General features: G+C 63.6%; 1 protein-coding gene across 4 annotated transcripts; it reads left to right on the top strand.

Moving 5' to 3' along the window:
- The first annotated feature begins 1,363 nt into the window (after positions 1-1,363).
- On the top strand, positions 1,364-26,541 carry TRIM54 (tripartite motif containing 54). Of its 4 annotated transcripts, none has more exons than XM_005314662.5 (10): positions 1,364-1,676; positions 5,396-5,568; positions 6,556-6,727; positions 7,754-7,849; positions 17,583-17,816; positions 18,098-18,120; positions 21,464-21,588; positions 22,128-22,235; positions 25,253-25,291; positions 25,790-26,541. In XM_005314662.5, the coding sequence occupies exons 1-10, from the start codon at positions 1,509-1,511 to the stop codon at positions 25,798-25,800; spliced, it is 1,149 nt and encodes a 382-aa protein (XP_005314719.2). In that variant the 5' UTR covers positions 1,364-1,508; the 3' UTR covers positions 25,801-26,541. The 4 variants fall into 4 exon arrangements, 3 of the variants coding, with proteins under 3 accessions (XP_005314719.2, XP_005314720.2, XP_042702817.1); XM_005314663.5 differs by having other exon boundaries at positions 25,256-25,291; XR_006173621.2 differs by lacking the exons at positions 18,098-18,120; positions 21,464-21,588.
- Positions 26,542-26,545: the final 4 nt, after the last annotated feature.

The following is a 26,545-nucleotide window of genomic DNA, read 5'->3' on the forward strand; positions in this document are numbered from 1 at the left end:
GAAGCAGCCGGGTGCGTGGGTGACACAGGAGAGCTGTGCGGCTCTGTCACCGGGACAGTCACTGTGTTGTCAGCCAGAAGCGGCCGGGCGCGTGGGTGACACAGGAGAGCTGTGCGGCTCTGTCACCGGGACAGTCACTGTGTTGTCAGCCAGAAGCAGCCGGGCGCGTGGGTGACACAGGAGAGCTGTGCGGCTCTGTCACCGGGACAGTCACTGTGTTGTCAGCCTGAAGCAGCCGGGCGCGTGGGTGACACAGGAGAGCTGTGCGGCTCTGTCACCGGGACAGTCACTGTGTTGTCAGCCAGAAGCGGCCGGGCGCGTGGGTGACACAGGAGAGCTGTGCGGCTCTGTCACCGGGACAGTCACTGTGTTGTCAGCCTGAAGCAGCCGGGCGCGTGGGTGACACAGGAGAGCTGTGCGGCTCTGTCACCGGGACAGTCACTGTGTTGTCAGCCTGAAGCTGTCCGGGCGCTTGGCCAGCCTGTCTGCTGGGAACAGCCCAGAGAAGGCAGGCAGCTGTGCGGCCGGGCAGTGCCCCTGCAGGAGGGAGGGGAACGTGGGTTTCCAAGGGGGCCCTGGCTAGGGGGCTGGGGCCCGAGCGTGCCGGCCTTGCTGGCCCCCTGAGGGGAATTACAGACGCAGGGGCCCTGGCGTGTGGCACAGTCACCAAGAGCCCAATCCGCTCCCCTGCAGCAATGTCAGCCCCTGAACCCTGCAGCTGCACCCACCCAGCCGGCCTGGAGTAACCAGCACGCGCACGTCCCGGCTTGGCCTCCCTCTGCCTGGTCTCCCTGCGGTGCCTCGCGGCCTGGCCTGGGAGCACATCTGGGCAGGGCCGGCGCTGCGGGGGCTGCTCCCATTCCGGACCCCACGGAGCAGGCTGCCCTCCAGGGTCACCCCGCTGCATGGGGCCCTTTTCCTCCCACCGGGACAGCACCGCAGGGCCACTGGCTGCGATGGGGAGGAGCACACCGGCCTGCCAGGACCCAGCATCACCAGCCTGGCCCAGAGCCCCCGGCAGCACAGCCCGGGACAGTGAGAGCTGGGGCAACGCGCCACTGCATGAGCGCCTCCCCGTCCAGCCAGGCCCAGGACCCAGTGGCTGGGTCTCGGCTTAGCGCTTGGCTCTCCAGCTGCCCCCCAGCAGTACGGGGGCTGCCCGCTGCCTGCCCCCAGGCTCCCCGCTGGAGCCAGGCCTCACCGAGGCAGCGTGACTCAGTGTCACCCGACGCCGCTGACAGCTGCAGCCTCGGCCCGGGATAAAATTGGCTCTGGGATTCCACGGGGCCCACGTGCTGCTAAAATTAGCGCCCGCGCTCACCGCTGGGGCTGGGGCCGCGGCCGGAGCGGGCAGCGAGTGCAGACGGGCAGGGGAGCGGCTCTGGGGCAGACGGACGCAGGGAGAAAGAGACCCAGACGGGGCGAGTGCAGGCCAGGGCCAGGCAGCCCAAGGGGAGGCCGGGGCAGAGCGTGGGAGCAGACGTAGGGCACAGAGCAGGGCCGCGGGGATGAACTTTGCGGTGGGATTCAAGCCCATGCTGGGGGATTCGCACAGCATGGACAGCCTGGAGAAGCAGCTGATCTGCCCCATCTGCCTGGAGATGTTCAGCAAGCCCGTGGTCATCCTGCCCTGCCAGCACAACCTGTGCCGCAAGTGTGCCAACGACATCTTCCAGGTGTGTGTGTGCGGGGGGGGCGGGGGCTGGAGAGACAGGCTACGGGGGTGGGTGGCATTGGGGCTGGGGGCTGCATGGGGGGCTGGGAGCGGCACTGGGGGATGGGGATGGGGCTGCGTGGGGGGCCAGGCCCCCCGACACTCTCATCCACCCCGCAGAGCCTGGTCGGAGTCAGCGTCACATGGCCGGACCTGCAGTGGCCCCCAGCCTTGTCTCATCTCCATGCAGCCACCCCTCACGGCTAGGGAGGGGGGCTCTGTGGTTTTCCCCAGCCCCGGCGCTCCCTGTGGCCTGCTCACAAGCCTGCGCGTCCCCTCTCCATCTCCAATAGTAACTGGCCTCTGCCCTGGGCTCCTGCCAAGTGCCCGTCTGGGGCTCCCCAGGGCACCCTGGGGACCCCGCCTCTGCAGCCCCTTCCAGAGACATTGGCACAGCTGGTCTATTGGTGTGGGGCAGCCTCCATGGCCGTGAGTGCCCAGCGCGACCAGCAGGGTGGGGGGCGGGAGGGGGCCTCTTGGGCATGGCAGGGTGGGCGCCAGGGGTCCCTGGGTCCTGCTTGGTGCCTGCTGCTTCTGCTCAAGTTGTGGGGGGCCCCTGCTTTGGGTGATTAGTGCAGCCTCCGGACTGGAGGGGTAAGTTAGGGGGCTGGGGTTGGGGTGCTCCTCAGCTCCGGCCGGGGGGAGGTGGGAAGATCGGCCCAGGAATGGGCAGGTGGATCAGAATCAGGGTCCATCTAGCCCCACGTCCCCTCCCTGGTTGGACCAGCACCCAGCCTGCAGGGTCACTGCTCCAGTGAGGGGCCCAGGGGCCCGTGGGCTCGGTTCTGGTCCATGGGGTGCGCTGCCCTCTGGTCCGACGGCTGGCCCTGGACATTGGCCCCAGCCCCTGCGATCGGCGTCTGAGCCCCCGACGTGCTCCCACGTTCTCCACGCGCTGCCAAGGCTGGGGGCTCCCTGGGCGGCCAGTTTGCCCCTCCGGGGTCACCGTGGCCAGGAGGCAGGGAACCGCCTCAGCTGCGGGTTTTTTGAGCTGCCCGCACAGCCCTCAAGAGTCACAGCTGCCGGCTCCCCCTGCGGCTGCGGCTCGGACGCGTGTCTGGTGAGCCTGCGCTCACAACGTGCCCCGTCCCTGTGCCATGTGCCCCCCGTGGCCAGAGCCCGCTGTCCCATGGGGGTAGTGCGAGTCAGCCGACCACCCTGTCAGCGAGACTCTCCCACACGGGCACTGGCTGCCCTGAGCAGCCCCCACTCCTGGGCCGAGGCCTGTTGCATTGATCTCAAGGTGTTTATTGACTCTGTCACTGTCCCACCTTAGAACAGCGACTCTGGGGTTTCGGGGGTTTCCAGAGCCCGTGGCTGGCTCAGTGTCACGGACTCACAGATCGTGCCCACTCTTGGCCCCGTGCGGTCCGTGGGGGGTGCCCCTTCCAGTGCGCCAGCCCTTCTCGGGGGTCCACTCTCTCTCGGGGTCAGGCCCCTCCACCTCCTGGAGCCGCACCTCTCTGAGCCTCAGCACGTCTGTCTCTGCCGTGGGCCCCCTCAGGGAGTCCCCTCGCTCTGGATCCCCCGGGGCCTCCACCCCCCGAAGGGGTTGATGCAACCCTGTTCTCTAACCCGGAGTGACTCTCAGCCAGCATGAAACAGGAGGTTTATTGAGAGTTGAACACAGCACAGGAAACTCTCAGGGCCTCAGGCCTGGCCTCCCTCAGCCCAGCACATCCCAGTCTCTCTGCATCTAGGTGGGCTCTGCCTGCTCCCCCTCTCCAGCCTCGAGCCCCCCTGGTCCCAGCTGGGCATCTGAGATCCCCGGCCCCAGGCCCCGCCTCTGTCCATTGTCTTCTCTCCAGGGAAACAGGGTCACTGGGCCTCCTCTCCTGCTTCTGTCCTCTGGCCCCTCTGGCTGGAACCGGCTGGTCAGGTCACTGGGGTCTCTTCACTGCCCATTGTCCTCCCACTGGCCAGAACCGGCTGCGACTCCTGAGCTGGGCCTCTGGGTCACCAGTCGCTGGGGTCTCCATCCTCCAGGCCATTGGCTGGGGTCCCAAGGTCCCTCTCCGGTCCCATGTAACAACAAACTCCCTCTCCCCTCCCCTCGTTAAACCAGCAACACCCAGGGAAACTGAGTCCCACCCCCTCCGCATGCAAACCATTGGAAAAACAAGGAAAAACCAAGAACCCCCCTAACTTCGTCACACTCGGGTCCTTGGCAAACACCCTCCCGCCCCGCTCCCCTCCCCATTCTTTCTGAGCCCGGCAGGTTCCTGCTCAATCAGGAACGAACAAGAAATTCAAACAAGCATTTGCACAGAAACGAAACTGAGCGATTGTGCAGCACAAACGTACGCGAAAGTCTCTCTGCTTTGGCAGTAAAATACCTGCGTCTCCTTTTCATCGCTGAGCAGCCTTGGGGGGACGGAAAGGGCTCCCTGGCCACAGACCTGCTGTGTGAAGAGGGGTCACCAGCCGGACACAAGGGGGAGGAGAGTGGAGAGGGAAGCTGGGGAAATGCAACTTTGGAGCACGGGGCAGCTGGTTGGCCACGGACGGGGCTTTGGCTGGCAGGCGCCCCTGGCCCCTGGTTCACACTCCGGGCTGGGACGTCACATGGCTGGGCCTTGTCTCCTCCGGCCGGCCGGGCTGTGGCCGTCTCGTCTCGCGGGACCGATGCAGGGCAGGTTATTCAGGCGTTGATGGAAAGTCGGGCGCGCGAGACAGGCAAGGAGCAGCTCGCAGGGGCTGGCAGTGAGTTTCCCCACTGTGGGCTCAGGCCTGGCCGTTGGGACAGACCAGGCCCATCCGGACTCCCAGGGGAAGCGTCTTTCAGCCTGGGCTGCTCGTTTGTCTGGGGCTTGGGGAGAGGAGCCCGGTGAGACGCACTGGGGTGCAGGGAGTGACGAGCGGGCGGCCTGGTTCAGCTGTGGGCGGGGCTGGTGTGGGGCTGGCAGGGCTGTGGGTGGGGCTGGTGTAACCCAGGCGGGGCTGCCGGGGCTGTGGGCGGGGCTGGTGTGGGGCTGGCAGGGCTGTGGGCGGGGCTGGTGTAACCCAGGCGGGGCTGCCGGGGCTGTGGGCGGGGCTGGTGTGGGGCTGGCAGGGCTGTGGGCGGGGCTGGTGTAACCCAGGCGGGGCTGCCGGGGCTGTGGGCAGGGCTGGTGTGGGGCTGGCAGGGCTGTGGGCGGGGCTGGTGTAACCCAGGCGTGGCTGCTGGGGCTGTGGGCGGGGCTGGTGTGGCCCTGGCAGGGCTGTGGGCGGGGCTGATGTGGCTCTGTCAGGGCTGTGGGAGGGGCTGTGAGCGGGGCTGGCAGGACTGTGGGCGGGGCTGGTGTGGTTCTGGCGGGGCTGTGGGCGGGGCAGGCAGGGCTGTGGGCGGGGCTGTGTGGCCCTGGCAGGGCTGTGGGCGGGGCTGGCAGGGCTATCGAAGGGGCTCGCTCCCCTGAGCCGGGCAGAGCTGGCCCCTTTGCTGCTGTACGTCGCGGCCCAGCCCTGCCCTGGCCTGAGTTTGTGACTCTGCCCTGCGCTCCCCCTGGGTGTTGCTGCCTCTGTGCCAGGCGCCTGGGGCGGTGCCCTGCAGCCCGCTCTGGGGCCGGAGCACAGAGGGGCGACCCCGGGTTGGGTGCTCAGCGCTGGGCGGGCGTATGTGGGTCTCCCCCCATGGCCTCCTGGCCTCAGCGTTCCTGGCGCGGGCTGGCCCCATCCCCCTGACTCGTGCCCGTTCCCTGCCAGGCTTCCAACCCGCTGTGGCAGTCGCGGGGCTCGAGCTCAGTGTCGTCGGGGGGGCGGTTCCGGTGCCCCTCCTGCCGCCACGAGGTCGTCCTGGACCGGCACGGCGTCTACGGGCTGCAACGCAACCTGCTCGTGGAGAACATCATCGACATCTACAAGCAGGAGTCGACCAGGTAGGGGGCAGAGGCCCAGCGAGGGGCATGGGTCTGCCAGGGCCTGGGGGGCCTAAGGGCTTGGGGAGGGGAGGGGAAGATCTGTGCAGGGGGGTCCTGAGGGGTCGGGGGGGTGCGCGGGGTTTCCTGAGGGCGTGGGGTGATTACAGGCCATGCAGGGCTCCTGGGGGATGGAGGGTGTGGGGCAATTCTGGTCCGTGCGGGGCGGCTGCAGGGCACACGCAGGGTGGGGGGGGCCCTGGTGGCCAGCAGGGGGTGCACGGGGTTTCCTGAGGGCGTGGGGCGATTCCAGGCCGTGCGGGGGGCTGCAGGGGACACGGAGGGTGGGGGGCCAGCAGGGGGAGCATGGGGTTTCCTGAGGGTGTGAGTTGATTCTGGGCCGTGCGGGGGGCTGCAGGGGACACGGAGGGTGGGGGGCCAGCAGGGGGTGCACGGGGTTTCCTGAGGGTGTGAGTTGATTCTGGGCCGTGCGGGGGGCTGCAGGGGACACGGAGGGTGGGGGGCCAGCAGGGGGAGCACGGGGTTTCCTGAGGGCGTGAGTTGATTCTGGGTCGTGCGGGGGGCTGCAGGGGACATGCAGGGTGGGGGGGCCGGCAGGGGGTGCACGGGGTTTCCTGAGGGCGTGAGTTGATTCTGGGTCGTGCGGGGGGCTGCAGGGGACACGCAGGGTGGGGGGGCCGGCAGGGGGTGCACGGGGTTTCCTGAGGGCGTGAGTTGATTCTGGGTCGTGCGGGGGGCTGCAGGGGACACGGAGGGTGGGGGGGGTGGCAGGGGGTGCACGGGGTTTCCTGAGGGCGTGAGTTGATTCTGGGTCGTGCGGGGGGCTGCAGGGGACACGCAGGGTGGGGGGGCCGGCAGGGGGTGCACGGGGTTTCCTGAGGGCGTGAGTTGATTCTGGGTCGTGCGGGGGGCTGCAGGGGACACGGAGGGTGGGGGGGCCAGCAGGGGGTGTGCAGGGAGCGGGGCCCATGCTGTGCCCGTCCCCAGGCCCCTGCACGCCAAGGCAGAGCAGCAGCTGATGTGCGATGAACACGAGGATGAGAAGATCAACATCTACTGCCTGAGCTGCGAGGCACCCACCTGCTCCCTGTGCAAGGTGTTCGGGGCCCACAAGGACTGCGAGGTGGCCCCGCTGCCCAGCGTCTACAAGCGCCAGAAGGTACCTGGGGCTGCTCCTGGGGGGCCAGGAACTGGGGCAGGGGGCGCGTGGCCGGGGGCATGGCGGGGTCCCTGTGCCGCCTTCTCCTCTGCTGCGGTTGGTGCCTGCGGGGGCCCTTGGGCTGCCCTGATCCCCCCAGGAGCCGGCCTGGCCCGGCCTGGCTGGAGCAGCAGGAGGGAGGCGGCCCCACCCACAGGTCTGTGCGATTCAGCGGCTGCCCCCCCCTCTGGGTCTGGGGCAGGTCTCTCCTCCCGCGGGGGCGCCGAGGGGCCAGAGCTGCCCCAGGTGCAGGCTCTGTGGGGCTCCTGGCAGAGGGCCGGGGGGGTAGCGGGGACCAGCAGGGAGCCTGCAGGGCCCACTCTGGGCTTGCTGAGCAACCCATGTATTCATTGCTGTGGCGGCCGCTGGCCAGGCCCCCTCCTGCAGCGAGGGGGGGCTGCCCCCCGCCCATGCCCAGCACTGACCCCTCCGCCCATGCCCAGCACTGACCCCCGCCGCACATGCCCAGCACAGACCCCCCCCGCCCGTGCCCACCACTGACCCCCGCCGCACATGCCCAGCACAGACCCCCCCATGCCCAGCACTGACCCCTCCGCCCATGCCCAGCACAGACCCCCCCGCCCGTGCCCAGCACTGACCCCTCCGCCCATGCCCAGCACTGACCCCCGCCGCACATGCCCAGCACAGACCCCCCCCGCCCGTGCCCACCACTGACCCCCGCCGCACATGCCCAGCACAGACCCCCCCATGCCCAGCACTGACCCCTCCGCCCATGCCCAGCACAGACCCCCCCGCCCGTGCCCAGCACTGACCCCTCCGCACATGCCCAGCACAGACCCCCCCATGCCCAGCACAGACCCCCTGCCCGTGCCCACCACCGACCCCCCCGCCCATGCCCAGCACTGACCCCCCCCATGCCCAGCACAGACCCCCCTGCCCGTGCCCACCACTGACCCCCCCCGCCCGTGCCCACCACTGACCCCGCCGCCCGTGCCCAGCACTGACCCCTCTCCCCCCCCGTGGCAGAGCGAACTGAGCGACGGCGTCGCCATGCTGGTGGCTGGGAACGACCGCATCCAGGCCATCGTGACCCAGATGGAGGAGATCTGCAAGGCTATCGAGGTGAGAGGGGTCCCGGGGCGGCCCCTGCATGGGGCGAGAGCAGCCGGCGGCCGTGGGCAGGAGGATCTCTCCTCCCACATGGCTTGGGGAGCGGGGCCCTGGGGCACAACGCACCTTGTAGCCAAACGCCAGGTCCCAGCCCAGGTGCCTGGGGCTGGGGGTGCACCGGGAAGGCAGGGAAGGGCTCCTGGGAGAAACCAGCCAGCCCAGCGTAGCCCCGTGAGACGCTGTAGCGAAGAGGGCGAAGGCGCCTTCGATGTACAAGGTGGACTGGCAGAGGGTGTTTGCTCTCCAGACAGGGACAGTGCGCCGGGGTCTGGCGCCTGCCCTGCCAACGGGGGGTTGATGGACTGGACAAGGTTCAGGGAACAGGACAGAGGGCTAGAAAATCCGCCGGCTGCGGAGAGCCTGGAGGAGGTGGATCTGATCGTCTCGCCAAAGGGACGGTTGAAAGGTGACTTGCTCAGGGTCTGCTAGTACCTGTGTGGGAAGAGATCTGTGAGAGCAGACGGCTGGGAGCGGGCACGACCCGAATTCAGTCTGGGAACAAGGTGCAGATACTGAACAGTGAGGGTGGGACAAAGGGGGAATTTTCTGTAATATTTTTATGATGCCGGCATGTGCCTCAGTTTCCCTTTATGTAGCAGTGTTACCCAGTGTGGGGAAGGGACCGTTTGCTCTCAGGATAGGCTAAGAGACGGAGGTGGGAATGGCGCCCAGCAGTCTGAGCCAGGTGGGGCATTAAAAAGGACTGGCCGAGGCTGACCCCACATCACTGGATGTTGACACCAGCAGCCAACGCCCCAGGGGAGATGGATTTAAGAGCTGCGGGCTGGAAGGAGTCAGGGGCAGGGCTCTCACCCTGGAGTCTGACCAAAGAGGTTGGATGGAAAGTGTGACGGGTTGAATCACAGAACCCCCTTGGGAGCTGCCACCTGATGTACCAAGATTACCCCTGCCCCTGCTTTCCTGCCCTGTCAGCTTAGGACTTCAGTGCCCTGCCTGGTTTGAGCCAGACTCACTAGCCTGCTGCAAACCCAGACCCAGGTCTGAACCATGTCCCCTAACAACTGTAGGCTTGACTGAAAGCAGCTCACAGAAGTGTTCTTGTCTTTAGCACTCAGATGCCCAACTCCCAATGGGGTCTAAACCCAGATAAATCCATTTCACCCTGTATAAAGCTTATGCAGGGTAAACTCATAAATTGTTCACCCTCTATAACACTGATAGAGAGATATGCACAGCTGTTTGCTCCCCCAGCTATTAATACATACTCTGGGTTAATTAATAAGTAAAAAGTGATTTTATTAAATACAGAAAGTAGGATTCAAGTGGTTTCAAGTAGTAACAGAGAGAACAAAGTAAGTCACCAAGCAAAATAAACTAAAACACACAAATCTATGTCTAATAAAACTGAATACAGATAATCTCACCCCCAGAGATGGTTCAGTAAGCTTTTTCTCAGACTGGACACCTTCCAGGCCTGGGCACAATTCTTTCCCCTGGTACAGCTCTTGTTGCAGCTCAGGTGATAGCTAGGGGATTCTTCATGACGGCTCCTCTCTCCACTTTGTTCTGTTCCACCCCTTTATATATCTTTTGCATAAGGCGGGAACCCTTTGTCCCGTTCTGGGTCCCCACACCCTCCTTTTCAACGGAAAGACACCAGGTTAAAGATGGATTCCAGTTCAGGTGACATGATCACATGTCACTGTGAGACCCCCCCAAGCCTTCATTCCTCCCAGCCTGACTCACGGGAAGGACTCCCTGCAAACAGAGCCATCCATAGTCAATTGTCCTGGTTGATGGGAGCCATCAAGATTCCCAGCCACCATTAATGGCCCACACTTTGCATAATTACAATAGGCCTCAGAGTTATATTTCATATTTCTAGTCCCAGATACAAGAGTGTTACATTTATACAAATAGAATGATCACACTCAGTAGATTATGAGCTTTGTAATGATACCTTACAAGAGACCTTCTGCATGAAGCATATCCCAGTTACATTATATTCACTCATTAGCATATATTTATAAAATCATATAGAGTGCAACATTACAGAGAGTCAGACGGAGCTTGAACCATGGGGGTCACTGCTGCTGGGCTGGGCTGTAACCGTCTGTTCTCTGGGCCACCCGCCTGGTTTCACAGCGCTGGGTGAGTGTCCCTGCAGACACTGGGCGAGGGGCACTGATCCCTGAGGAGAGGACACGTCTCCCCCAGGGTCTGGCTCAGTTACAGTCGCTGAACAGAGCTCAAGGGGTGAAGCAGGAGGTTTGGAGCCCCAGAAGTTCTGTCTAAGGAGGCGGTGTGGCCATGTGGCCTACACTGAAGGACGAATGAGGCCCCCCCAGGGGGTCTGGCCCACTGAAGGGTCCTTCCAGAAACTGTTCCCAAGCTGAGGCCATAGCACTGATCCTGTGGAGCCATGACAGGTGGTGGTAGCGGTGGGATCCCGGATGCACGAGTAGCATTTTGCAATAAGTGATTTGCAACAGTAAAACAAGGCTAGTTTAAAGGAAATGCAAAAAAATGGGGTATAACCACCTCCATAAGAGGGACGTCGCAAACCTGTGCAGCGAGAGAGGGCTAAACATTGGGAAACTCGACAAGCTGCCTCTGGTTGCACGGCTGGAGAAGGACAGTCGGTCCAAGAAGCAGGTTCCAGGCCCAAGTGGGGTTCCAGAAAAGTCCCACAGTAATGGAGGCAGCAGCAGGACGTCCTCACGACCTGGTTCCCCATTGATGGAGTTGGTGGGAGCTGGAGCTGGAGCTGGAGCTGAGTGAAGGAGCTTTGGCTGGAGGAACAGAGGCTGGCAGCCCATGAGATGCAGCGAAAACACGAGGAAGAAGCAGGAGAGGCAGCGAAAGTGTGAACGGGGGCCGGAGAAGCCGAGGGCGAGAGGACCCACCGAGGGTAAAATGGGGAAAGGCCCCAGGATGCCGGTTCTAGGGGAGCCTAGATCCCAAATTGTTGCCCAGTTGGAGGAGGGATATCGTGTCCTACCTCACTGCCTTTGAGAAGGCCTGCGATCGAACCAGGCTGACCCCACAGGCCGGCTCCGCGTCTCACCCCCTTGCTCGGTCCCAGAGCCATAGGGGCGCCCAGCCAGATGGGCGGAGCCGATACTGGGGACTAGGAACCGTTCAACCAGGCTCCACTGCTCAAGTCTGAATGGGCACCTGAGGCTCATGGGAACAGGTTTTGGGGTGTGCAGCGCTAGCGTAGCTGAGGGGGAGCAGGGGGAGCAGCCGCTCCCCCACTCAGCACATTCCCCAAAAGTGGCGCCTTTTTAATTTTTACACTCACGCTGTCAGCTCGCGGCACAGCGGGCGCGCCTGTCCCTTTAAACCGGGCGAGAGGGGGCGTTCTCATGGTGCCTAGCGGCGGGCAGCTTGGATTTTAAATCCTAGTGGCCGGCGGCGAGAGTGGGACAAGGTTCAGTGCAAGGCCGGAGCAGGACAGGGGCAGAATCACGAGCGCGGTGGCCGGGAAGGGGGTGAAGCAGGAAGGCGGCTGGGTCTGGGTCTGGGGCCGGGGCCAGGGCACTCACCGGCAGCGGCGGGAAGTGGAGCAATGTGGCCCCAGCCCGCTCCACTCTGCCAGCTCCCAGCTGCGGCGCTCCGCTTCCCGCCGCCGGTGAGTGCGGTGAGCAGGGAGGTTGGGGAAAAGACGCCCCCCTGCACCCACTGGCGGTGGGAAGCGGAGTGACGCAGCCCCAGCCAGTTCCGCTTCCCTTGCCCGGGCCCCAGCCGTGTTGCTTGGGGCTGGGGAAGGATCCCCCCTCCCCTGCACTCACCGGCGGCGGGAAGCGGAGGGCCGCGGCTGGGAGCTGGTGGAGTGGAGAGGGCTGGGGCCGGGCTGCTCCGCTTCTGCCGCTGCTGGTGAGTTCAGGGGGGGATCCCTTCCCGCAAGCCCCCTCCCCTGAGCGACACGGCTGGGGCTGGGCCGAGGGAAGTGGAGCAGGCTGCTAATCCCCTGGGCCACTCTGGGCCTGCGGGCCCCCAAAAGTGCCCCCCACAGCTCCTGCTTCCCAGTCCCTCCGGGTCTTTGGCGGCGGGACCTGCAGTGCCGCCGAAGACCCGGAGCGAGTGAAGGGCCCCCCGCTGAAGACCCGGAGCGAGTGAAGGGCCCCCCGCCGAAGACCCGGAGCGCCGCCGGGTGAGTAAAAGTGCCGCAGCGGGTGGTGCCTTTTTTTTATTGCTCCCCCTGTTCCCGCCACATGGCTACACCACTGGTGTGCAGAAGATCCCGGGGGTGACCTACATGGAAGCCGCCCCCCCCCTGCCCCCCGCTGGGAGGATCTCCCCACAAATGGGTTAGGAGAGGGGTCACTGCGCTGGAGGATTTGTGTAACCTGGCTGGGTCGGAACAACTCCAGGAGATGTGTCCCTACGAGCCTAGACCGTGGGTCGTGGACAGGAAGCCGAAGGGGCTGAGCCGAGCAGGCCGGTGGGCAGATCACTTTGAGGACAGTCGGTCTGGGGGTGGAGAGACCCGAAGGGGACTGGCCTAAGCCTGGGTGCTGGGAGAGGGACATGGAAACGCCCCAGAAGTGGGACTGGGGTAAACCCAAAGTGGCTAATGAGAGTAGACCTCCGCCTCACCTCAGTCCCTGGAAAAATCATGGAGCAGGTCCTCAAGGAATCAATTCTGAAACACTTAGAGGAGAGGAAAGTGATCAGGAACAGTCAGCATGGATTCACCAAGGGCAAGTCCTGCCTGACCAACCTGATTGCCTTCTATGAGGAGATAACTGGGTCTGTGGATGAGGGGAAAGCAGTGGATGTGTTATTCCTTGACTTTAGCAAAGCTTTTGATACGGTCTCCCACAGTATTCTTGCTGGCAAGTTAAAGAAGTATGGGCTGGATGAATGGACTATAAGGTGGATAGAAAGCTGGCTAGATCGTTGGGCTCAACGGGTAGTGATCAATGGCTCCATGTCTAGTTGGCAGCCGGTTTCAAGCGGAGTGCCCCAAGGGTCGGTCCTGGGGCTGGTTTTGTTCAATATCTTCATTAACGATCTGGAGGATGGTGTGGACTGCACTCTCAGCAAGTTTGCAGATGACACTAAACTGGGAGGAGTGGTAGATATGCTGGAGGGTAGGGATAGGATACAGAGGGACCTAGACGAATTAGAGGATTGGGCCAAAAGAAACCTGATGAGGTTCAACCAGGACAAGTGCAGAGTCCTGCACTTAGGACGGAAGAATCCCATTCACTGTTACAGACTAGGGACCGAGTGGCTAGGCAGCAGTTCTGCAGAAAAGGACCTAGGGGTTACAGTGGATGAGAAACTGGATATGAGTCAACAGTGTGCCCTTGTTGCCAAGAAGGCTAATGGCATTTTGGGCTGTATAAGTAGGGGCATTGCCAGCAGATCGAGGGACGTGATCATTCCCCTCTATTCGACATTGGTGAGGCCTCATCTGGAGTACTGTGTCCAGTTTTGGGCCCCACACTACAAGAAGGATGTGGAAAAATTGGAAAGAGTCCAGCGGAGGGCAACAAAAATGATTAGGGGTCTGGAGCACATGACTTATGAGGAGAGGCCGAGGGAACTGGGATTGTTTAGTCTGCAGAAGAGAAGAATGAGGGGGGATTTGATAGCTGCTTTCAGCTACCTGAAAGGGGGCTCCAAAGAGGTTGGATCTAGACTGTTCTCAGTGGTACCAGATGACAGAACAAGGAGTAATGGTCTCAAGTTGCAATGGGGGAGGTCTAGGTTGGTGTAACGATGCGGTTCTGGCGGGACCCAACTGAGAGTGCCAATTTAGGACAAATTGCTTAGAGCAGGGCAGTTACAGCCCAAGGCTGGGGTTTTTCCACCTCTAAGGCAAACCAAACCAGCCAGACTAAGAGGACTTCGGTCTCACCCCACTGGCTAACCACAAGTCTAACAAGCAATTCCCTTAGACACTCCAGTTTCCCAGTATCACCACCAGTGCCACTCGTTATGGGGATGAATAGTTATGAAAACCAAGACCCCAGTAAAAGAAAAAGGTTCTCCTGATCCCAAAGGACCAAGCCCCAGACCCAGGTCAATATACAAATCAGATCTTACCCACAAATCACGCTGTTGCCAATCCTTCAGAATCTAAAATCTAAAGGTTTATTCATAAAAGGAAAAAGATAGAGATGAGAGTTAGAATTGGTTAAATGGAATCAATTACATACAGTAATGGCAAAGTTCTTGGTTCAGGCTTGCAGCAGCGATAGAATAAACTGCAGGTTCAAATCAAGTCTCTGGAATACATCCCCAGCTGGGATGGGTCCTCAGTCCTTTGTTCAGAGCTTCAGTTTGTAGCAAAGTTCCTCCAGAGGTCAGAAGCAGGATTGAAGACAAGATGGAGATGAGGCATCAGCCTTATATAGTCTTTTCCAGGTGTAAGAACACCTCTTTGTTCTCACTGTGGAAAATTACAGCAAAATGGAGTCTGGAGTCACATGGGCCAGTCCCTGCATACTTTGCTGAGTTACAAGGCGTATCTGCCTTCTCTCAATGGGTCCATTGTATAGCTGATGGTCCTTAATGGGCCATCAAGCAGGCTAGGCAGAGCTAATCTCAGCTTGTCTGGGATGTCACCCAGAAGCATAGCATAAGTTTGCCATACAGACAGTATAGAGCCAATGTTCATAACTTCAACTACAAAATTGATACACACATATAGACAGCATAATCATAACCAGTAAACCATCACTTTGTTTTAGATACCTCATTTGACCCCCTTTATGCAAGATTTGGTGCCACTACGGGACTTTGGTTGCAACAATGATCTACATGGTCCCAGATTATATCAATAACGTCACAGTTGGATATTAGGAAAAACTTTTGCACTGGGGGATGGTGAAGCACTGGAATGGGTTACGTAGGGAGGTGGTGGAATCTCCTTCCTTAGAGGTTTTTAAGGTCAGGCTTGACAAAGCCCTGGCTGGGATGATTTAATTGGGGACTGGTCCTGCTTTGAGCAGGGGGTTGGACTAGATGACCTCCTGAGGTCCCTTCCAACCCTGGTATTCTGTGATTCTATTCTATGATTCAAGGGACCTCAGAGACCTGAGAAGCAGGGGGACTGGAGCCCAGAAGTTCAGTCAAGGAGGCGGTGAGGCCACGTGGCTCACCCTGGGGGAAGAGTGAGACCCCGGGAGGTCTGGCCCATTGAAGGGCTCCTCCCAGAGACTGTTCCCAGGCTGAGATGTAGCCCCGACCCTGTGGATCCAGGACAGAGGGTATTTAACCACTGCAATGACTGACCGGGGGGAGTAGCGGATTCTCCAGCTCTTGGGGTCTTCCTGTGATGGCTGGGCAGCTGTAAAAGATATGCTGGGGTTCAACCAGCAAGGCAGGACTGGAGGCAGGAATTGCGGGTGGGGTCTCTCTGTCACGGACTCCCAGGGCTCTGGACTCGCTCTGAATGAGGGTCAGGCAGGAGTCTGGGGCAGCGTCTCCCCTCAGGCCACCTGTCAGCTGCTCGGCTTCGGCACCTTCTGGATCTGACCTCGGAGCGTTCAGCCCCCTGCTCGCCGAGGGAGCTCCCTGCAGCGAGTCCCCCTGGGTGCCCCCAAAGGGCCCTGCCCCCCACTCCGCAGCCAGCAGTGACCCAGCCAGCGTGTGATGCAGACGGGTTCTTAGTTGTCAGGAACACAACCCGGCACAGAACAGATCTTGTTAGCTCAGAAATCAATGTTTTTTAGTGTAACCCTTCTGCCCGCGGGAGCCGGCAGCAGCTAGGGCCGGGTTCGATATCGCGGGGTTCCTTTTCATACATCCAATACAGAACAGGCTCAAGCCCCCACCCAGTGACCTGGGACAATTACACAGCACCCCAGGGCGCCTCTGAGAGGCAAAACTCCCCCTCTTGCAAGCACAGAGTCTGAGTGTAGAAAAGAAACTTTTAATGAAAGGAGGGAGATCACCCGACATCAATTAGGGAAAACGCCACAAGCAGGATTCATACACATAACACTGCGAGCGGGACGCCCGCCCCAGAGGGCAGTGCCTTCCGCCTCATGTTCTAGAGTCCTACAACCAAAATCTCCTTTTGAATGCCCCTCTCTGCTCCCTCACCACACCCCACTCACAGGGTTTGTCCTTGGTCAGAGAGGACTCAGCGTTCAGAGGTGCATCTGTGTGAGTTACCGTCCCACCCGGGGAAGAAGGTACCACCCCACCAGCCGTGGTTCCACTCACTGGACACCTCCTACCACCCTGCTGTGACCTCTGCAGTCCATCTCTGGAGGTGCCACCAGCTCTCAGCTGGCTGCGAAGAGACACTGACCCACCGCCAGTGATTTCAGCTCTTTTGAGCATTTAACATAACAAAAGGCTTCTAATGAAACCTATTTAGCTCAGTTTTAAACAATGGGAGGAACAGGTTAAACCTGACCAGGCACCCTTAGACAGAAGCCACACTTCCTGGCTGAGATCCCTGTCCCCACCCTCTCTTACTTTCCAGGGCTCTGGCATTTGAGCCCCTGGCGTACCGAGGTGCTTTCAGCTGAAGGTGACCCCTCAGTTGGGACAGGTTAAGCACAGTTCTGCTCCCCTCTATTCATACATTAAAGACAACAACATTTCACTCCCCTGCAGTCAGTACTAACGTGATTTGTACCCCACGCCGGCCAAAGCTGATCACTTTGAGCAGCACCGCTCTGCCCGCTGGGTACCGACGCAGAGTTAGGTGTTCGTGTAAATACGGTTTGCTCCTGACGTCTCTCCTGCTCCGGGTGAATTCATCCAGACCCGGCTTACAGCAGCAAAGTCCATCTTAGCGGGATCCAGGGCCTAGCGCGCCGGACTCCCCCCTCTGAGTCTCAAAGCACGAGACTGACCAGTTCCAGCTGCCTGGTCTCCTCACCCCCATTGCTCCTCCTCCATCCTTTGTCTCTTTCTCCAGCAAGCAGGTCACCTGGGCTGCACCAACTCCTCCGCCCGGCTGCTGCAGAGGAGGGGGCCCGGCCCTCCTTTGCCAGGATACAGTGTCGGCTTTTTTCTGGGCCCGGGCAGCCAGGATGGGCAGGGAGGGTGTCCCTAGTCTCTGTTTGCCAGAAACTGGGAATGGGCGACAGGGGCTAGATCACTGGACGATTCCCTGTTCTGTTCATTCCCTCTGGGGCACCTGGCATTGGCCATTGTCGGAAGACAGGATACTGGGCTAGATGGACCCTCGATCTGACCCAGTGTGGCCGTTCTTAGGAGCAGTCAGACCTGCCATTGAGGGGCCTCTACAATGATCACACACCCTGATCCCGCCACCTAGATCCTCGAGTAACACACAGGGGAAACTGAGGCACACACCGTATTCAGAAAAAACATTAAGAACATTCCCACTTTGTCACAGGCTGGGCGTCTGTAACGGATCCGCTGGGGCCCAACCAGCACGGCAGGGCTTGATGCAGGAATCGCTGGGTGGGGTCTCTGGCCAGAACAGCACGGCGGTCAGGGGGGTGATCTCCTGACTCTGGAGAACAGAAGGGAACGGCCCCAGCGAGTCAGTGCCCTGACGGCTAATCCAACCCTCAAGTCCTGGCTCCCACCCCAGCACTAGACACCTTCCCTCCCAGAGCTGGGGAGAGAACCCAGGAGTCCTGGCTCCCAGCCCCCTGCCCTGACCCCTGGCCCCCTTGCTCCCTGGTGGAGGTCAGTGGAAGAGGCGGGGGCTATTGTGGGGCTGGAGGGGGGTGGCCCCTGAGCCCCCCCAGTGATGTGCGTGCGGCTCCCCCTGCAGGAGAACAGTCGGCGGCAGAAGCAGCACCTGAGCCAGCGTTTCGACTCCCTCTACAGCACCCTGGAGGAGCGCAAGAAGGAGCTGGTGCAGCGCGTCAGCCGGGAGCAGGAGGAGCGGGTCAGCCACGTGCGCTCCCTCATCCGCCAGTACGGGGAGCACCTGGAGAGCTCCGCCAAGCTGGTGGAGTCGGCCATCCAGGCCATGGAGGAGCCCCAGATGGCCGCGTACCTGCAGGTCTGTGCGGGGAGGGGGGTGTCTGGGAAGGGCAGGAGAGGGGCTTCTCCACGCTGGGATCTGGCCAAGCCGTGGGCACCATCCTCCTGGAATGGGCAAAGGGCTCGGGGGCAGGGGCCTGCTAGGCCACGGGCACCTGTGGTTGCCTCTCTGCCCCGAGCCAGAGCTGGTGCCAATACCAGTGCCAGCCTGCAGCTGATGGGCCCACGGGGCTGGCGGGGGCTGGGCTCCGGGAGCAGGTGCTGACGCTAACCAAGCTCTCTGCCTCTCCCTCCCTGCAGCAATCCAAGGAGCTGCTTAAAAAGTAAGTCTGGGGGGTGGGGTGGGGTGGGGGGAGACAACAGAGGAGAGAAACCTCCGGTTGGAGCCCATCCCTGTAGGGGTCGGGGGTCCTTGGGGCAGAGTCACAGATCCACGGGGCCAGTGCTAAGCCCCCAGCCTGGGAACAGTCCCTGGGAGGGGCCTTCAGTGACCCTGACCCCCCCGGGGTCTCACTCTTCCCCCAGGGTGAGCCACGCGGCCTCACCACCTCCTGAGACTGGGCCCCTGGGCCTGCAGCCCCCCTGCCCCACCCTGGGAGCTCCGGGCAGCGAGTCTGGGACAGACCTGGGGGAGACGTGTACAATCTGGGGGAGCAGCACCCCCCCGCCCAGAGTCTGCAGGGACACTCACCCAGCGCTGTGAAACCAGGCGGGTTTATTGGTCACCTGGCACACGGCCCAGGCAGCCCCTCGGGCGGCCCAGAGAACTGACGGTTACAGCCCAGCCCGGCTGCAGTGACCCCCATGGTTCAAGCTCTGGGGCTGTCTCCATCCAACCTCCTTGGTCAGACTCCAGGTGAGAGCCCTGCCCCCGACTCCTGCCAGCCCCCAGCTCTTATCCCCCCTCGCACCTCCCAGCCCCTGTTCCCCAGCTGGGGAGCTGCTGCTCGGCTCCTGCGGAGAGGTGGGGCCAGGTGTCCATGTCCCACAATTAGATTTGCCAGCGTTGCCATGGATTCTCCATTGACCCGGGGTTGGCGTCAGCCAATTCGTTTCCAATGACCCACGTAGTCCCAGCCACCGGGCGCCATTCCCATCTGTGCCTGAGCTTGCCTGGGGGCACCCAGCCCTCCCCTCACTGGGTAACGATGCAGCTGTAACGATGCTGGTTCTGGCGGGACCCAACGGAGAGCTGGGGTGGGGGGCCTGGGACAGATTGCTGAGAGCGGGGCAGCCCCAGGCTGGGGGTCCTTTGCACACCAAGGCAAACCAAACCAGCCAGACAGAGAGGACTTCGGTCTCACCCCACTGGCTAACCACAAGTCACACAAACAATTCCCTTAGACACTCCAGTTTCCAGTATTACCACCAGTGCCAAACCAAACCATCCCCACACAGCTCTGCCAGTGCCCCCATCCCGCCCCACGGCCCCCTGCTATCCCAGCCCTGGGCGCCCCACACACAGCTCTGCCAGTGCCCCCATCCCGCCCCACGGCCCCCTGGTACCCCAGCCCTGGGCACCCCACACACAGCTCTGCCAGTGCCCCCATCCCCTCCCACAGCCCCCTGGTACCCCAGCCCTGGGCGCCCCACACACAGCTCTGCCAGTGCCCTCATCCCGCCCCACGGCCCCCTGACAGCCCTGAACGCCCCCCACACAGCTCTGCCAGTGCCCCCATCCCCTCCCACAGCCCCCTGCTACCCCAGCCCTGAGCTCCCCACACACAGCTCTGCCAGTGCCCCCATCCCCTCCCACAGCCCCCTGGTACCCCAGCCCTGAGCGCCCCACACACAGCTCTGCCAGTGCCCCCATCCCCTCCCACAGCCCCCTGGTACCCCAGCCCTGGGCGCCCCACACACAGCTCTGCCAGTGCCCCCATCCCCTCCCACAGCCCCCTGGTACCCCAGCCCTGGGCGCCCCACACACAGCTCTGCCAGTGCCCCCAATCCCACCCCACAGCCCCCTGCTATCCCAGCCCTGGGCGCCCCACACACAGCTCTGCCAGTGCCCCCATCCCGCCCCACAGCCCCCTGCTACCCCAGCCCTGGGTGTCCCACACACAGCTCTGTCAGTGCCCCCATCCCGCCCCACGGCCCCCTGACAGCCCTGAACGCCCCCCACACAGCTCTGCCAGTGCCCCCATCCCGCCCCACGGCCCCCTGGTACCCCAGCCCTGAGCTCCCCACACACAGCTCTGCCAGTGCCCCCAATCCCCTCCCACAGCCCCCTGCCAGCCCTGAACGCCCCACACACAGCTCTGCCAGTGCCCCCATCCCCTCCCACAGCCCCCTGGTACCCCAGCCCTGAGCGGCCCACACACAGCTCAGCCTGTGCCCCCATCCCGCCCCACAGCCCCCTGGTACCCCAGCCCTGAGCGGCCCACACACAGCTCAGCCTGTGCCCCCATCCCGCCCCACAGCCCCCTGGTACCCCAGCCCTGAGCGGCCCACACACAGCTCAGCCTGTGCCCCCATCCCCTCCCACAGCCCCCTGGTACCCCAGCCATGAGCTCCCCACACACAGCTCTGCCAGTGCCCCCATCCCGCCCCACGGCCCCCTGGTACCCCAGCCCTGGGCACCCCACACACAGCTCTGCCAGTGCCCCCATCCCGCCCCACAGCCCCCTGACAGCCCTGAACGCCCCACACACAGCTCTACCAGTGCCCCCATCCCCTCCCACAGCCCCCTGGTACCCCAGCCCTGGGCGCCCCACACACAGCTCTGCCAGTGCCCCCAATCCCACCCCACGGCCCCCTGGTACCCCAGCCCTGAGCTCCCCACACACAGCTCTGCCAGTGCCCCCATCCCGCCCCACAGCCCCCTGGTACCCCAGCCCTGAGCTCCCCACACACAGCTCTGCCAGTGCCCCCATCCCCTCCCACAGCCCCCTGGTACCCCAGCCCTGAGCTCCCCACACACAGCTCTGCCAGTGCCCCCATCCCGCCCCACAGCCCCCTGGTACCCCAGCCCTGGGCGCCCCACACACAGCTCTGCCAGTGCCCCCATCCCCTCCCACAGCCCCCTGGTACCCCAGCCCTGAGCGCCCCACACACAGCTCTGCCAGTGCCCCCATCCCCTCCCACAGCCCCCTGGTACCCCAGCCCTGGGCACCCCACACACAGCTCTGCCAGTGCCCCCAATCCCGCCCCACAGCCCCCTGGTACCCCAGCACTGAGCTCCCCACACACAGCTCTGCCAGTGCCCCCATCCCCTCCCACAGCCCCCTGGTACCCCAGCCCTGAGCGCCCCACACACAGCTCTGCCAGTGCCCCCATCCCCTCCCACAGCCCCCTGGTACCCCAGCCCTGGGCGCCCCACACACAGCTCTGCCAGTGCCCCCATCCCCTCCCACAGCCCCCTGGTACCCCAGCCCTGGGCGCCCCACACACAGCTCTGCCAGTGCCCCCAATCCCACCCCACAGCCCCCTGCTATCCCAGCCCTGGGCGCCCCACACACAGCTCTGCCAGTGCCCCCATCCCCTCCCACAGCCCCCTGGTACCCCAGCCCTGGGCACCCCACACACAGCTCTGCTGCCCCCCTCAATCCCAGAGGGTGGGGGGGTTGGTCAGGCTGTGCAGGGGTGTCACGGAGCCAGGCTCGGTGCCCTGCATTGGCTCTGAGTGAAGACTTGTGAGTCTGACAAGCCCCCGGCTCTGCCTGGCAGGATCACGGACACGTCGAAGGTGTCAATGAGTAGCCGCCCGGAGCCCGGCTACGAGAAGATGGACCACTTCTCTGTCAATGTGGACAACCTGGCCGAGATGCTGAGAACCATCGAATTCCAGACAGGTGACCCAGGGAGTGTGGCACCAGCGGGTTCTCCTGGGGCCATGGTGCGAGCCCTGGCCCTGGGTGCTGTGCGGGGTGGGCAGAGCCGCTCCTCGGCCCAGACGTCTGTCTGCGTGTCTGTCTGACATGCACCAAGGCGGGGGCAGGGCTGGTGTTAGCTGTGGCAGGGGGATCCGCAGAGGGGTGTGGGGCCCAGGGTGTACGGGCTCTTGGAGGGGGTGTGGCTGGGGTGCAGGTGGGGGGATGGGGTGCCTCCTGGGGTGGCTGCCAGCACGGCCCCTCCCCGGCAGTGGGTCCCGGCTTCTGCCCCTCTCCGTGCGCAGCTGGCTGTGTGCTGGGGGCAGGATGCCTGGCAGGGACCCAGGACTGGCTGAGCTGGGTGCAGGTGGCATGACCGGAGCATCCTGTCTGGCTGCCCCACGCCTCCGCCCCGCTGGGCTCTCTGGGGCGGCCTTGCAAGGGACCCTCAGTGGGGAGGGTGGGGCAGGCTCAGCCCCCACCGGCGCGGGGGCTGACTCCGGATTCCCTCGCTCTCCCAGACTCGCAGGGTGAGGACGACATGGACGGGTTTGCGGGCGGGGATGGAGGAGACGCTGGAGCCGACGAGGACAGGCCGGAGGGGCCAGAGGCGCTAGAGGGGGCCGAAGGTGAGTGCCTGGAGTGAGGGACAGTCACCCCGGGCCACACGAGGGTAACAGCTCCCCAGAGCCCCCAGCTAGCGGGGCCCGTGACCGTGCTTTGCCCCCCGTACGACCCGGGCCAGAGACCTGCCCCAGAGCAGAGCTGGCTGCACTGAGCTGTCAGTGCCGGAGAACCACCCGGCCCCGGGGGATTGTCCACTGGCTAATTACCTCCCTGTTAAACACCGACCCCCATTGCCAGTGGGGATCTGTACCGCTTTGGCTTGGCCCTTCCTCCACCTGCCCGCACAGCCCCTTGGGCGACGCTTGTTCCCTCCACGGTACTGCCCCGGGGTCGGGACCCAGACTGTGTCGAAGGGTTGTGTGGCAGCTCCTGTCCCATGGGGCTGGCTGGGCTCCCTCTTGGTCCCTGCCAGGGGCTACGGATTCTTCCTAAAGGTGGGGGGGCCACGAGGCCCCCTCTGCGGCCCCACCCCTGCCCCTCCTCTTCCCCTGAGGCCCCACCCCCTGGCCAAGCCAGAAGCCGGAGCTGGGCCAGGGAGGCTGGGCCCCTTCACCTGCTCGGGGTGGGGGAGCTGAAGAGCAGCCCCTGTGTCCCCGACCCCCAGGCCCCCCATGCCCCGGGCAGGTAGCAGCTCCCCGGGCTGCAGAGAGCCAAGCCCAACCCCCCCACAGCACAGGAGCTGGGCAGGCCCCAACCCCCCTGGAGGGGCAGGACTTGTTCAAAACCACCCCAGGGCCCCCACCCCCAGACTAGTTACTGGGTCGCGCCATTTACAGATGGGCCCTGAGCCCACAAAGGCGGAGCAGCCGCTGCTCTAGGCTGGGATCACGTCACCCCTTGGACCCTCCCATGGTCTAGGTTGAGCTCCTGGCGGGTCACTGAGGCAGGTTTCTAACCCTTCGATCGTTCCCGCAGCTCTTCCCTGACCCCTCCAGTTTATCAACCTCCCTCCTGCTCTCACCCCCGGCCTCTTAGTTCTGAGGCCGCTGGGCTGGTCTCGGCAGGGGCATGTCTGAGCCTCTGTCACAGACCCCCAGGGCCGGGCTACGCCCCAGCCTGGGAACAGGCAATTAATTGATCTTTGACTATTAGCGGTAAATATGCCCAATGGCTGTGATGGGATGTTAGATGAGTTGGGATCTGAGTTACTGCAGAGAATTCTTTCCTGGGTGCTGGATGGTGAGTCTTGCCCACATGCTCAGGGTTTAGCTGATCACCATATTTGGGGTCGGGAAGGAATTTTCCTCCAGGGCAGATTGGCAGAGGCCCTGGGGGTTTTTTCACCTTCCTCTACAGTGTGGGACACAGGTCATGTGCTGGAGGATTCTCTGCCCCTTGAAGTCTTTAAACCATGATTTGAGGACTTCAGTGGCTCAAACATAGATTAGGGGTTTGTTGAGGGAGTGGGTGGGTGAGATTCTGTGGCCTGCGTTGTGCAGGAGGTCAGACTAGATGATCATAATGGTCCCTTCTGACCTTAAAGTCTATGAGTCTAACAGTCCCTGGGAGGGGCCTTCAGTGACCCTCACCTCCCCGGGGTCTCACTCTTCCCCCAGGGTGAGCCACGCGGCCTCGCCGCCTCCTGAGACTGGGCCCCTGGGCCTGCAGCCCCTCTGCCCCCCCCGGGAGCGCCGGGCAGCGAGTCTGGGACAGACCTGGGGGAGACGTGTACAATCTGGGGGAGCACCCCCCCAGAGTCTGTGGGGACACCCAGCCAGCGCGGGCGGACAGGAGGGTGTATCCCCGGCCTGGCACACGGCACAGGCAGCCCTGGGGGAGCCCAGGGAAGTGAAGGTCCCAGCGGAGTCAGTTCTGGGCAGCCGGCGCCCAGCTGCAGTGACCCCTGTGGTTCAAGTCTGTCTCCTTGGTCCGAGCCCCCACCCCCTGCCAGAGCCTTCAGCAGCCAACACTTATTCGCCCCCCCACTGCCCCCCCCCAGCCCATTCTGAACTGGGGATTGGTGTCCAGCTGCCCTGCGGAGAGGCGGGACGTCCCTCTCCCTCTGGGGTGTTGGGGATTGAATCTGCCACTGTCACCTGCAGAGCTCCGCTGGTGAGGGCCTGGGCAGCTGAGCGACACTAGGGTTACCATATTTTAAGTGTCCAAAAAGAGGACACTCCACGGGGCCCCGGCCCCGCCCCAACTCCGCCCCCAGCCCCACCCCGCCCCTTCCCGCCCCCGCCCCAACTCCGCTGCTTCCCGTGAACATTTGATTCGCGGGAAGCCTGAAGCAGGCAGGCAGCAGGTAAGCTGGGGCTGCGGGGGCACGAGGAGGCGCGGCCCAGTCCGCCCCCCTGGCCGAGCGGCTCCCTCCGGCAGCCGGCCCAGGCCAAGAGGCTCTGGCCCCGGCGTCTCCCGCCCGGCTCGGCTCGGGCCCTGGGGTGCCGGCCCCCGGGGCGCCGGCCCCCAGCCAAGCACCGCCGGCCCCTGGCCCCGCACTGCCGGCCCCTCCCTCCCTATTTTTTCCCAGTCATGTCCAGCTTTTTGGGATTTCCTCCCGGACGGGGATTTGAGGCCCAAAAAGCCGGACATGTCCGGGAAAATCCAGACGTATGGTAACCCTAGGCGACACCCAGCCCCGTTTCCCCTGCCCTGAGAGCACACAGCCCCTTTCCACCCACTCGGTAACGACGCAGCACCGAGGGGAAACTGAGGCACACACAGGGCTTCTAAAATATTACAAAAAATGCCCCCTAGTCCCAGCCTGACAGCCCGGGGCCCGCACGGGTCAGAGGCTGCGATTTGGGCCACAGGGAGGTGGGAGGGGCAGGTGCGGCCTGCACTGGGGGTGGGTCTGGCTGGAGGCCCCTGAGCCTAGGGTCCCATGTGCCTTCGCTGCCCCGCTGGCCCCACTCTTAGCCCGCCACTGACCCCTCCTCCATCAGCTCACCCGGCCCAGGCTCCCAAGTGGGGCTGGGTGGGGGCGCCGGGCAGCAGGGGCGGGGGGAATATTTGGGGAGGGGCAGATGCAGGCAGCCTCCCGCTCCAGCTCACCCACCCTCTCTCCTTCCCTCCCTAGCAGTGGGGCCCAGGCAGAAGCCAGCGAGCTCCCCGCATGGTAAGTGCCGTTCCCGGCCAGGCCCCCACTGGGCCGAGGCACAGCTGGGCCAGCCTGGGGGTGGGGGAGCCCTACACCGAGGGCAGCTGACGTCCAGCCGGAGGTCCCGACCCACAGGGGACAGTGTAGATGGGGGCAGGGGCTGATAAGACAGCAAAGGCCATGGGGGGAGGGGGGCTGGGGGTGACTGGGTGGAACTGCAAACACCCCAGCAAGGAGATGGGTGCAGCTGGGGGTGGCTCTCCCAGGGGGTGCCGGGAGCCCTGCTGCTCGGATGCTTAGGAACCAGCCGGGGGAGAGCCCTGAAGCCCCGACCGTCAGGACAGGCCTGCCCCGGACCCTGGCCTGGCGGGGTTGGGAGCCTCCAGCCCCTGCCCCCCAGCGCCTCGCCACGTGCTCAGCCCGGCACCAGGCCTGACCCTCTGGGATCTCAGCCAGTGCCCGCCCAGAGGGCTCCAGCGCAGGGGGCTGGTGCTGATCCCCCTCTCCCCGTGCCAGGTCAGCACTGAGAGCCGGCAATGCAGGAGGAGCCCACGAGTGAGACCCCCAGGACGTGGTGTCATCAGCGACTGATTTCCCCAGCCGAGACCCTGCGTTCCCGGCCCCTTCTCCCCCGGCCGAGACCCTGCGTTCCCGGCCCCTTCTCCCCGGGCCGAGACCGTGCGATCCCGGCCCTTCTCCCCCGGCCGAGACCCTGCGTTCCTGGCCCTTCTCCCCCGGCCGCGACCCTGCGTTCCCGGCCCCTTCTCCCCCGGGCGCGACCCTGCGATCCCGGCCCCTTCTCCCCCGGCCAAGACCCTGCGTTCCCCGCCCCTTCTCCCCCGGCCGCGACCCTGCGTTCCCGGCCCCTTCTCCCCCGGCCGAGACCCTGCGTTCCCGGACCCTTCTCCCCCGGCCGAGACCCTGCGATCCCGGCCCCTTCTCCCCCGGCCGCGACCCTGCGTTCCCGGCCCCTTCTCCCCCGGCCGCGACCCTGCGTTCCCGGCCCCTTCTCCCCCGGCCGAGACCCTGCGTTCCCGGACCCTTCTCCCCCGGCCGAGACCCTGCGTTCCCGGACCCTTCTCCCCCGGCCGAGACCCTGCGTTCCCGGACCCTTCTTTCCCGGCCACGACCCTGCGTTCCCGGCCCCATCTCGAACCCACCCCCCAGCTAAGTCCCTGCTATGTTCCTAGCCATCTTCCCTCAGGTTTTCTATATTCTAAGAATAATGGAATTTTGTTTGTAATTTTGTTAAAAGCATGTGAAAACCCTCCT

The sequence above is a fragment of the Chrysemys picta genome, chromosome 3, assembly GCF_011386835.1.
Source record: "Chrysemys picta bellii isolate R12L10 chromosome 3, ASM1138683v2, whole genome shotgun sequence".
NCBI lineage: Eukaryota > Metazoa > Chordata > Testudines > Emydidae > Chrysemys > Chrysemys picta.